Source organism: Anthonomus grandis, chromosome 5, assembly GCF_022605725.1.
Source record: "Anthonomus grandis grandis chromosome 5, icAntGran1.3, whole genome shotgun sequence".
Classification (NCBI taxonomy): domain Eukaryota; kingdom Metazoa; phylum Arthropoda; class Insecta; order Coleoptera; family Curculionidae; genus Anthonomus; species Anthonomus grandis.
Genome location: NC_065550.1, coordinates 25868208 through 25881586, shown reverse-complemented (window position 1 = coordinate 25881586; position 13379 = coordinate 25868208). Strand labels below are relative to the sequence as shown.

General features: G+C 27.7%; 1 protein-coding gene across 7 annotated transcripts in view; it reads left to right on the top strand.

The window, feature by feature from the left end:
• Window positions 1-13027, top strand: part of LOC126736637 (homeobox protein prospero) — a 169993-nt gene extending 156966 nt beyond the window's left edge. For 5 of the 7 annotated variants that reach the window (XM_050441091.1, XM_050441092.1, XM_050441095.1 and 2 more), the window contains 2 exons: window positions 8287-8446; window positions 11552-13027. In XM_050441091.1, the coding sequence (XP_050297048.1) occupies window positions 8287-8446; window positions 11552-11731 (340 nt within the window). In that variant the 3' untranslated portion in view covers window positions 11732-13027. The remainder of the gene's footprint in view (window positions 1-8286; window positions 8447-11551) is intronic. The other 2 variants (XM_050441093.1, XM_050441096.1) reach the window with 1 other exon arrangement.
• The last annotated feature ends 352 nt before the right edge of the window (window positions 13028-13379 follow it).

Genomic DNA, 13379 nt, shown 5'->3' with positions numbered 1-13379 from the left:
ATTCCAAAAAAGAGCCCTAAAAGCCATTATCTCTATAATTTCGACAGCAATTATGTGATCCACCCAATTAAATGCTTTAGATTCATCACAGAACACTACTTTAATTTTTTTAATGTGTTCCTGATCTCGAAATAATTTGTTGCGCTAAGGAAAAATGTAGCTTTAACAATTATTTTACTATTAACTATTAAAAAAATACCTTAGTAAAGCTTTGTTATTCAATGAAAGTTTACTAATATAATGCAATTACCTCATATTCTTCCTTGATATTTTTACGCCTTTGTGTTCCGCGGTTTTCTTTTTTTACACGCTTATATTAGCTCTGGTTTTATCTATGTACATATGTAACGGAATCTTTGAGCTTAGTTTCCACTGGTTTCTAAAGGTCTGATCAACTTGAAACTTTGCATACGTATCAAAGACCGATGACAATGACAATTTGATAACAGTTTTTCATTAACCTTATTAGGACTAACAGGTTTAATAAATAATAGCTTAAAAAACTAAAAAATCACGCTTTTATTGCTAATCGAACTAAAAAGTAGAAAATAATTTTTAAATACAAACAGTTTTAATTACAGTAGTAGAACGTCGGACAAATATTCATAACGAATTACCTCAAATAAAAATCATTATAAAATTGAAAAAGCGTGGGGAGCTCGATATATTAAATATGCTAATTATTCTATTGGCAACTATCTATGAGAGAAGAGTTATGAAAATGAATTAAAATGAATAAATTTACTTCAACTTGCAATTTCTAAATAGCGTCAGATAAGAAATTTACAATTTTTTTGAATTTTCGGCTTTTTCAGCTTAACTTAGAAAATGTACGATGATTTGAACCTAGGACCCAGAAAAATCCTGATGGTATAACTAAAACTTGGGCTTGTAACATAATCTCCATTTTGTAATTATTATTTTATATGCTTTTAAATTGCCAACAAAAATTTTTGTTAAAATAAAAATAAATACAAATATTTACAAAAAAAAAATAATTTTCCCAATTTTACACCTGCAACAGAGCAATGATGATAAAAACATTTTATCTCGAACATTTCTTAGTGACAAAAACAACAAGGAGAAAAGTACCAGTTCAGTAGAAAACAAAAGGCGAGCTGCTATTATCTTAAGTTCCCTTTAAAACATCCCATCCCGCGGGCACAATATATATTTTCAAATTAAAATCGTAAACTTTCTTTTAAAAATTAAAAATTAACAAAAAAAAAACGCGGGGGGGAAAAGATCGTCAGGCCCTTTGGATCCCGGTTAGACAAAGGGCACAATCCGGCATTGAAAGTTCTTTCTAGAATAATTGTTACTTGAAGTTAGTTAACGCTAATTAGCAATTGTTAATTAAAAAAAAACAAACACGTCGCATTGAATATGTTACCGGAGAAGTTCCATAGTTTTTAAGCCGTGAGACGTGAACTTTGCATTTTCTTTCGTATTGTCTTCGGTTCTTTAAAAACCCAATTCTTGTTTTATAATGAAAAAGGTTTCTAGCGGCTTTTTGCCAAAAACAAAAAGAAATATTTTTGATTTTATTGAGGTTTATAGGCGCGAATAATGTCGACTAAACCGGCTTATTATATTAACGCAAATGTTTTGCCAGGCAAACCGAATTTATATTACCTAAACATTGCAGTGTCATGTCATTGAATTCAAATGCCAATTATAGGCCAATTGGGCATGCATAATTAATATGCTTGTATTAGCTATGGTAAAATATTAATGGTAACAACTGTTGCTTCGGTGTAGGCACGTACCGCATATTAACCTGGATCGGTTGGGTGTTTGGCGGTTATCTTAGGAGATAATAGAGTGGTTTTTGGATTTGATTATCCAAAGTTGTAACACTAGGTTAAAGGGTATTCAGAATTAAATTTTGGATATATAAGGGACAAAAATTAGTTTTATAATTAAAATAATGATTAAAATAACAACAGCAAAAAAATTTATAACATTTTTCAATTTTTTTGCCTGTTTAAAAATGTACCTGTTCGAATCGACTTATTGCCTATGAAATATTTTTTTTAATTAAATAAAAGAAACCATAATTTAAAACTGATAAAATAAATGTAATTATGTAATGTACGCTAATTATAAAATGTAAATAATTTATTATACTGCAAACAATAGAAATATTTACTATAAATACTGATGACAATATAAATATTTGTTGCAATGTCTTAATTCTTTATTGGTTTCTTCCATCTATTTTTTTATTACAACTTATTCCTATAATAAATTTTTACGATGATTTATGTCATTTTGTTTTTAAATTAGTTATTTGCTTAATTTAACTTTTTGTATTTTTTAATTTAAACTTCTTGAAACCATGAAATATTTGAAACGAGTGCAATGAACTGTAAATTAAATTATATAATATATTTATTTATTCACTATACATTCCTATAATAAATCGTAAGTTGCATTACAAAATAGTAAAAAATAATAATTTACAAATTTGAATCACCTGATTTTTTTATAATTTTTAAATTATTTATAATTTTAATTAAACTTTCTTTGAATAATAAATGAATTAAAATTTGCAGAATATACCTTAAATAAAATATATGTTATATTAAAAAAATATTAATGAGGAGTACAAGGAAAAATTTTAATAAATTACGGTATCAAAAACTAATAGTTAATTAATTTTAGTGTAAAATTTAAATTTAAATTTTAAAAAATTCAATAAAAAATTATAAATTTTTTTATTTTTATTAATTTTTTGTTTTTTTTTTCATCTATTTTTTTATTTCTAATTATTTCTTTAATAAGTTTTTACCATGATGTCATTGTATTTTTAAATTAAAACTATTTACTTAATTTAATTTTTCTTTTTAATTAAAACTTCTTTAAAGAATGAAATATTCAAAATGAGTGCAATTAACGTTAAATTAAATTATATAAACTTATTTACTAATTAAACTTTCTGCTTTTCCTTATAATTAATCGGGTTTTGAAGAAAAAATATATTTTTGAAATATCTATGGTCTACCAGATTACTTGATTCCATGCCATTTAATTTTTTTTAAAGCAAAGCTTGTTGGAGAAAATTTAAATCTCTAATTAATTAAAAAGTCAATCATTGGTGTGTTTTATGATGTCTTATTTTATATAGACAAAATTGAGAAAAAAAAACAAATAACAAAAAGAATGTATAAAGAAAAGAATAATAAAAAGAACAACAATATAAGAATTTTTTTTATTAGATTATATTTAAATGGCTTAAAAAATACAATAAAATCCTAAATAAATAAAATGAAAATTATATATTTTTTTTATTTTATTACAAATATGCCAAAATGAAAATTAAATTGCAAAATTATTTAGAGAAAAAATTAATATTCAAATTTTAGGCTCATCTGTTGTTGTTTTTAAAAAAAATTATTGCCTAAATTATTTTCCTAATTTATTTATAATTCTTAATTACTTTTAGGTGAATAATTTTTTATTTAAAATTTGCAGTGTAATTCCTAAATAAAATATATACATACATATATATTAAAATAAATTAAAAATTATACAAGAATTTTTATACTTTATTGTACCGAAAAGGAATAGTTTATTATATTCTTGAAAATATAGGAATTCATGGAGTAAAAAATTTAAACTCACCTGAAGTTTTTAAAAATTTAATTGCTTAAATAATTTATTTAAAATGTTTAATTATTAAACTGTCTTTGAATAATTAATTAATTAAAATTTAAAAAATAAACTTTAAATATAGTATATATATTACAATAAATTTAAAATCATACAAGTAAATATTTTCATAAATTGCTGTACCGTAAAACGAATAGTTTATTATACTCTTTTAAAAATGTAGAAATTTATGAAGTAAACCTTATAAATTTATTCAAAAAAATACAAAGAAAATCTTATAATTTTTATTTTTATATTTCCTAATTCTTCCTTGCTTTTCTTAATGATTTTTTTTATTGTAAATTATTTCTTTATTACATTTTACCATGATTTACGTCATTTTGTTTTTATATTATTTATTTGTTGAATTTAATTCTTATACTAAAAGATTATTTTCATAAAAGATAAATATTTTTGAAATGTCAGTGGTCTACCAGATGGCTTGATTTGATGCCATTTGATTATTTTTTAAGCTTATAGGAGAAACTTTGTATGATTGTTTTTAATGATGCCTTATTTTATAATAAAAAAAAAATGAAAAAAGAACAATTAATAAAAAATATACAGAAGAAAAGAACAATAGTGTACATACAAAATTAATTGCTTTAAAGGCAGTACAATAATAAAAGATATTTTTTTATTAAAATTTTTTAAATAAGTAAAATGAAATCAACTTAAATAAAAATTTACGAGTATGAGTTTTTTTAATAATTTTTTTCCAAATTATCATTAATTTTAATTTTGTTTCAACCTCGTTTATTGTTTGTTAAAATTTCTGAATTTTCCTTTGTATTTTTTATATTTTTTATTAATTTAAAATATACCTATAATAAATCGAAAGTTATATTGCAAAATAAATAAATAACTTACATATTAAATCCACCTGATTTTAAAAAAATCAAATGTTTAAATTATTATTTTAATTTATTTATTATTCCTAATTAAACTTTCTTTGAATAATTAATTATTTAAAATCTGCAGAATAAATTAGTATGCCGAAAGTAAAAAGTTTATTATACCTTTTTAAAAATGTACCTTGATATTCATGTAATGTGCATAGTAAATATTAAGATATTAATTAAAAAACAATACAAAAAATTAAATTTTCAACTTTAATCCTTTGGAGCAAAAGAATAATTAGCTAAGGAAGCGTTTCATAAATTTAATCAAAAAACTAATTTATTTTAAATCTAGAGCTTATATTAGGCTTATTCTCAAGTTTACAAAATTATAATTCTTTCAATACCTTGTAAAATCCTTATACTGAATTCATTTTAATATAGGTATATTCAAGATATATTGGCTTTATTGGTGCAGATAACCTATATCCCACCAAACAATAAGTCCCCAATGTACGATCACAGGCAGATGTTAAATCCGTAAAAACCGTTAGAGAAAACTATACCTCGTTTTTAAAGATTAGTTCGTCCGAATGGGGTGCACTGAGCAACCCTCTTTGCCTTTCACAGAATAGTTACTTTTTAGGGGTTTTTAGGACATTTGGTCGCGACATTCTTTGTAAATATAAATGAGGGAAGTGCATTTTTTCTTGTTTGTTTGTTTGTTAAGGGTGCAGTTTCGGGAAGTAAAGCGTAGCTTTGAAACTAACTGTTATCAATAAAAAACATACCCATATACGTATGCAAATTTATCGCATATACGCAAGTGGAAAGTCTTAGTTTCTTTGACCCCTTGACAGTTCAAGCCCGCATATTGAAGAAATTGTATTCAAAGATCACGTATAATAGCGGTATACGACACCTGCTTATTTCAAGATTGTCATTATCGTGCCCTAAATAAATAGTTTTTTCACTTACAAAAAAGAAATCATAAGCTAGAGAGGTTGATGTGATGTGAAGTGCCCCGCCCTAATACGTTCTTGCCCTTTTATGCAATTAGGGTACTTAACCGCGCCTTTTCTTAATTAATCAGAAATCTCAGAAAATGCTGACAAGGCAAATTAATTAACCGCAGCTTAAAAACTAAGTAAATTTTACAGTAATTAATTTTCCGATCGGGGGGCCGGTCTTCTTCAATTAAAAACCATCGATCTGAGTGACCGGAAGCAATTTAGCCGGTGAGCACCTACAATCTGCCCCCACACCCCCCTCGCCCGAGATTTCTCCGCATAATTATCATCCTAATTAATTACCTTAATTGGAATACTCTGATTATTCCTGATTGATAGTTAATTATTTAAGCCTACATCATCAAGCAATAGCGCCGAACCTTATCGTAATGGGCATCTAGAGGTTTCACCTAATCAGATATGTTACTATTAATGTGATGCTTGTCGTAAGAAAATTATTAGTGTTGTCGTTCCATTATTCATATTGGCATTAAGCATATGTGTCTCAAATCCCAATATAATAGCAATTTTGTCAACTTTGTTTCGCGTAGTTTTCCCAGGGTGTGTTTATTGAACTTTAATTTGATTACCCTTTTACCTTCATATAAAAACTACTTATGTACTATTTTATTTTTTGGTTTTAAAGCAACTTTTTGCCTTTTTAATTTTATATATTTAACCTTTGATTAATTGTTTTGCCTTTTTTCGACTCTTCACTTTTGATTGTTATTTAAACTTGAAAGCAAAGCTTATAGGAGAAAGTTCAAGTCATTAATTTATTTCGAAGTCGAGTCATTGCTGTTTTTCATGATGTCTTATTTTGTATAAAAAAAGAAATAACAAAAAGTGTATATAGAAGACAAAAACAATATTATACATACAGAATTATTCATTTTAAAGGCAATGCAATATTGAATAATTAGTTGAAATTAAAAATTTTTTAGAATAAATAAGATAAAAATAAATTATTTTTGAACATAAATTAAAACTTAAACGCGTATAAGTTTTTAATTTTTTTTTCAAATTATCATCAATTTCAAACTTACCTGATTCTTAAAAAAATATTTGCACTAATCATTTTCTTAATTTATTTCAAATGTTTTTAGATAATTAATTAATTGAAATTTGCACAATAAGCTTTAAATGAAGTATCTTTTTATTTTAGACCAACTTTTGGCCTTTTTAGTTTAATTTATTTACCCTTTGATTGGATTTTTATATTTATTGTCTTTTTTTTTATCTCTTAATTAATAAAACTGCTTAGACTTTGCAATTTTCGTTTTCTTGATTACCCTATTTTTTTGCTATTTACCCATTATTAATTTGAGATATTTAAGGGTGTTTTTAACCTATTATGTCGATCGTATTTTATATTTAACTTACTGGGTTTTTATTTAATTTAATTTTTTCACTCTTATCCCTTTTAGTTTATTAATTCATTGATTAAAAAATTATTGTACCCGTTCATTAATTTTAATCATTCTTTTTATGGCATTTTATCCAAACTTTTGCGTCTTTGATTTAATTACCTTTTTATTATTTAAATTAATTTTATCATCTAATGATTAATATAATTTACTTTACCCATTTAATTTGTATGGTCTTTTGCTATATTATTTATTTTTTCTAAGTAGTTTTTTGGTTGATCTACTGGGTTACTATTTAATTTTAGTGTTTGATTTCCTGCTGCTATTTAATTTATTTATTCATTAATTAAAAAATTGCTATAAAGTTAGGCATCATTAATTTAGAAAATTATTTTCATGGCATTCTACCTGAACTTTTAATTCTTTTAATATTTAAAATTATTTATTTTATCTGCTTCATTTGCATAGTTTTTTAATACATTATTTTTTTCTTAAGTAATTCTACTCAAACTACGCTAATTAAATTCCTCTACCTTTGACTATGTGATTTTTACAATTAGAGTTAATTACCTTTTTAGCTTATTTACTTACTTTTATTTTTATTTCTTTCTCCCCTTTTATTTCTTGAATTTGCGACTCTTTAATATTTTTAATTTTACCTTTTACTTACCCATTTGTCTATTTGATTTTATAATTTGCTTTAACTTATTTTATTTTCTTTACTTTACCTCTTTTATTTAACCCCTTAAATCTATTAGATATTAAATTGGGATTTCTTTTAGGAAGTTCTATTCGAACTCCGAGACTTTTTTACCATTGGAATTAATTAACGTTTTATTTCATTAATAATTTGGGTAATATTATTCGAACTCTAACTTTGATCAATTTATATACTTTAAGGCCATTAGGCTTGATTAATCTTTTATTTTGTTATACTTTTGACTTTTGACCTAAATATTAAATCAATATTTTTTCCAGAAAATATTCTTTTCAAACGCCATGACTATCACCCTTTCTTATAATTTTTTCCCTATTTACCTTTTAATTTAATTAATAATTTAGGTAAAATTATTTAAAATCTTTGACTATTTGTCGACCTTCCGGCCATAAGATACGATTGATTACCCTTTTACCTATTTTATGATAACTTGTTTAATTTTTTTTCAGGGTGTTCTTTTAAAACCCCGACACCATTTACCTTTTACACCACTGGGTTTAACTACCCTTCAATTGTATATATTTTTACCTTTTAATTTAATTAATAATCTAGATAATATTATTCGAACTCTGTAAACTTGTACTATTTGTTGACTTTACAGTCCATAGAGTTAATTACCCTTTTACCTATTTTATGATACCTCCTTTGACTTCTTTACCCTTTCGACCTTAAAATTAAATCAATGACTTTTTTTCTAGGGAGTTCTATTATATCCAGATGGAAAAGTATGCGAGACAAGCGGTCTCAGAAGGAGTCAAGAACGCCGATGATTTACACGTCGGCGGCGACTCAGAACTCTATCGGGTGCTCAATCTGCACTACAACAGAAACAATCACATCGAGGTATGGGGCCCACAGGTTCGTGTAAACCGAGACATCGCAAACTTTTTTTAATTTAATTTGTAGTTTTATTATTATTTGCTTATGCTTATTTTCAATTTAAAACTTAAAAGTCACCGCCTTTTAAGATGTCTGGTTTCACGCAACATGCTTATTATTACTATTATTAACATTGTAGTATTTTGCTATGGGTTTTCTTTTAAACATTCTTAGCAGTATTTCCAGTCAAGTTTATAAATTTATTTTTTAGATGTTTTGTGGCATGAACGTGTATTAACATATACAATACTATATTCTGTCTATAGTTAGCTCAAAAGTAGATTTATAAACTTGAAGTCTGACATTAAAGAAAACTAGCTTTTTTGCCCGAAGTAAAATTATCCTATTGCACCAGCCTAGTTCTAACATGTTCCAAAAATGCAGAAACTGAAATATTCCTGGAATGTTTCTTGTTCCTATAGAAAAAGTAGGGTTCATAAAATACTATATTGAACATTGACGTTAAATGAATATCCCAATAAAATATTCCAGGACTATTTTAATTACTGACACTGGACTGTTTACAGCATAAGTGCATATTGTCTTAATTTTTATATTTAGGTTATGTGTGGGTAAGATGAGGTATGGAGAAAAAAATATGTAACTCACTGGTGTTGAGTCTTTTCAAGTATGGTGATTTGATATTGGGACCCTGATGAAAGAACCAGTAATTTGATTTAAAAAATACAAAATAATTGTATAAGATTCATTTGCGGAGTGTCAAGGTGGTTAATATGGCTAAATATACATGAAAGTTAAAAGTTTATCTGGCAAGTGTGATCAAAAAAATTTTGCTTATGAAGGTTGTGAAGTATGTAAGAGAAAAATGAATCTTAGATCCGCGATTTTCAGTAGATTTAGTACGCGAAATGAGAATATACTGGAAACATGCCGTCACAGAACAGTACTGTTCAAAAGATCCTTTAGATATAGAATTCAATTCCGCTGGCAATTAAGCTACAGCATGTATGGTGCTTCTCTTTTGTCTAAATCCCAATTGACAGTCCGAAAAAAGATAATATGTTCTAGAGAAGTACAAAGTTTGGGTGAATAATACTTTTTCAAAGATTTTTTAAATAACCGAGACTAAAAAGATGCGTCTGCAGTTATTAGCAGAATATCCTTTTTTAAAAATTGGAGAAGTTCGAGTTTTTTAATGTCTTTCTCTTTAATCGTCATTCGTCGTGACTCTTTCATGAAAGCTGCACAGTGATCATTCGTCTTAATTCTCTATCTACCTCTTGCATTACTTGTGAAAAGGACATTTGTGTGTGATCTTTCGCGCCGGTAACCTTCCTCTTGCTCTTTTACCATCAACTTTCCCTTGGATCATAAGTTTTCCCATGCCGTCCTTCCATTCCATGAATAAAAAATTTAAGCATGCGTCCTTCGATTGTTGGTAATAATCGTTCCTTGTCACGAATTTTAAATTCTCTTAATATAGATATATTAGTGCGATACGCCGTCTATGGTATTCTTAGCATTCTACGGTAGCATGTCATTTCAAACGCCTCAATTCTTCTTCGACACGCCGAATTTATGATCCAGGATTCCGATCTATATTTTGCAATAGGAATCACTAGGGATTTCATCATTAAGTCTCATTCCTTACGGATACGATTGTCTTTCCAGATTTTGACCAGTCTACCTAAAGCTTTGCTATCCCAATTCTTCATTTGATCTTCTACTGTGAGCCACCTTTATTTGTTATTTTCGCGCCTAGATAAATATGTTCGTCGTCATCGTTCCTGTCCGATCTATAATCATCAAATGATATTTGGATCTAATAAGCCGCAGTCCGCATTCCATGCTTACTTGTTCAATTTGTCTTAAAAGATCATAAATTTCTTGTTCATTATTAGCCACTGCATAGTGTCATCAGCGTGCCGAAGATTCGATAGAGATATTTTTTCCTCTAATAAATACTCTACTCAGTTGTAGATATTAAAAAATAGAAGGGAGAGAATGCATTCCTGCTATATGCCTTTGTCCATCTTGTTCCTTGAAATTTGTTTTCTGTTCTTATTTGAACTATCACACCTGTTTAATGAGGTAGGTCAGATGATCGAGAACTTCCATTTATTTCAAAATGTACCACAGCCTATTCCAGTGCACTGTGTCGAAAGCCTTGCTGTAATCCAGAAAACATATCATTGCCAGGACCTTGCATTCGAATAAAAGATAAAGAAGATAGCTCTGGAGTCTTTGTTGTATGATGTGCTGTAATATTTTGCTTGCGTGATTTATTAGGGCGACGGTTCTGTAGTTCCTGCATTCATCTTTTGGTCCTTTTTTGTGTACTGGAATTTAAACGGATTTCGTCCATTCCTTTGGTAATTTTTCCGTTTGCCATAGTTTTTTTACAGATCTGATACCTTTGTGATTAGTACATTTTAAAATCTCCACGGCAATATTATCTGCGCCGGGCGATTTTCTGTCTCTAAGTTTTTTGAGTGCTCTCTCGACTTCGTCCTTTAGAATTGTTGATCCATGCATCTGAAACTGGAGCGGAATGGTTTCCTATGCTAATCTTCTTAGATGCCATGAGATTCTCACAGTATTGACGCCATCTTCCTATGATTTTAGGTGCTGTAGTCAGTATGACACCAGTGGAGTCTTTTATAGGAAAATATTGTGGTTTGAAGGTTATTGAGAGCATCTTCACTTCTTTAAATAGATCCCGAGGCTGATTTTGATTTGTATGTTTTTCGAGATTCTCGTATATTTATGCATCTTTATTAATTCTAAAGTTTTATGTAGGGAAAATAGTGGGAAAAACTTGTACGCATAAGCACATATTTATTAATTTCGTTAATAGAATTATAATTAAGTTCTTGATCGGTAGTATGGTTTTACAATGCTGTGATATTTACACAAAAATATCACAGCATTTTTTTCTTTTAAGATTTTTTACTATGTCTATAAAATCATTAAAACCTACTTACAGTTGACACTTGATCTAGAAAGATTAAAAACAGGATCATGATCATTCACAGGGAGATCTCTTAGTAGGGTTTAATTTAAAGAGCATCCGAACTGAAATGAAAAAGACACTTGATATTAAAAATATTATTTTGGTTGCAGGTTCCTTCAAACTTCAGGTTCGTAGTGGAGCAAACGCTCAGGGAATTCTTCAAGGCGATACAGGAGGGTCGGGACGCGGAACAGTCATGGAAAAAATCGATTTACAAGATCATATCGCGAATGGATGATCCTGTGCCCGAATACTTTAAATCGCCGAACTTTTTGGAGCAGCTCGAGTGACCGTCTGACCAATGTGGGCAAAAAACGGGTCCGGTAGCGCCGCCAGCGCCGATCTCCCATATCGGCGCGATGTGGTACTAAAACCGGGACCACCCAATCAAACAGCGAATCGGTGACATATGCAGTAGGCTGTCAACAACAAAAAGTTTTTTTTGTCGGTTTTTTTTTTTGTTATTTTGTATGATAATGGTTGAGGGGCGTCCCCTCAAAGACATTGGACTTGTTATTGATAATAGTTTAGTTGACAGGACAATTTTTTGATTAATATAGAACGCGCCGGATATGGCGAACAGTGAATAACTAAAACACAAATAATAAAGAATCAATCAATATTTTACCTGAATATTTACCGGGTATATATTTTATATTGACGGCAATGTAAGTCCTATCATTTTTGCATTTAACCAGCAGGTAACAAGTTAAAAATCTGCACTAATTTTTGACTAAACCACTTTTGAGTTTACATTTGGCGTGTTTTTGTTTATAGCCACTGTAAACTGTGCTGTGTTTATACAACACTTTGTATATATGAGAGATAGTATATCTACCTACCTTGTATATAAAAATTATTTTATTTTTAACCAAAGGTTATATTTTTGCTAGTCGTTGAAAATGAAAAGTAATTCTTAATTATATGTTTTCTTTTTTAAACTTATTTTACCATCAAACTTCAAAAAAAAAAGTTAAATTCCAAAAATGTTTCATTCGAATTTTATTTTTGAATTTTGATTGGTAAAATCCCCCTGCTAGAAAAGGAATTGCATCTATTGTGGTACATTTGTAAATTATTTAGTGATAACAAGCATTCCAAAATACGTTGAAAAATATTGTAGATATCCAGATAATGTTACTTTTCCGACATTTCTACCACAATAATTATGTTTGCCTTTGAGCAATATAATTGCTGTGATTATGTATTAAGTAGATATGCTTTTTTTTTGTTCGCTACCCAAAAAAGGAACTTTAAATTGATTTTTTCAATGTTCCTTTCATTTCATACAGCGTGAATTGAAACGAATATTGCATGAAGTTTTTTTTATTTAAAATTAATAAAATATTTGATTTAAAGTTTTTTTTAACATTTATATTTTGATTTTTTGCCTTTAGGCTAGTTGCTGTCTTTAAAACCCATTTTATTTGCATGTCTGCTTAGTATGTTAATTTATATTATTATTATATTAATATTAATTTATTTCACTGGCACTATTTTAGAGTAGTACATACACGATCTCGCCGACACGTGTGAAGCAACTAGTCAGATTTAATTATAAATAAATATATTTTTATTTGGTTTAATATTTTGTGTTTTTTTTTTATTTTTTGCTTACGAATGTTTTATGCCTTGTTAGCTTAGTATCTTTTTTGAATTTTTTTTTTGATTATACAATACCATTATTTATTCTATAATATTAAATAACTAAATGCAGATTTTTCGTCAATATACAGGATGGCTAAGCCAATTAGGGTTATTCGAACAATTTTCATTTAAAAACTTAATTTGGTTTGCTATGGTCGATAAAAATGATTTTTTTTTTAATTTTTGCAAAAAATCGAGTTTTTGAAAGTGCCAGGGAGATACAAGTTCATAGATGATAGTATTTTGATAATATTGGACAAAAATTAAAAAATTTTCGGGAATATACTTGTC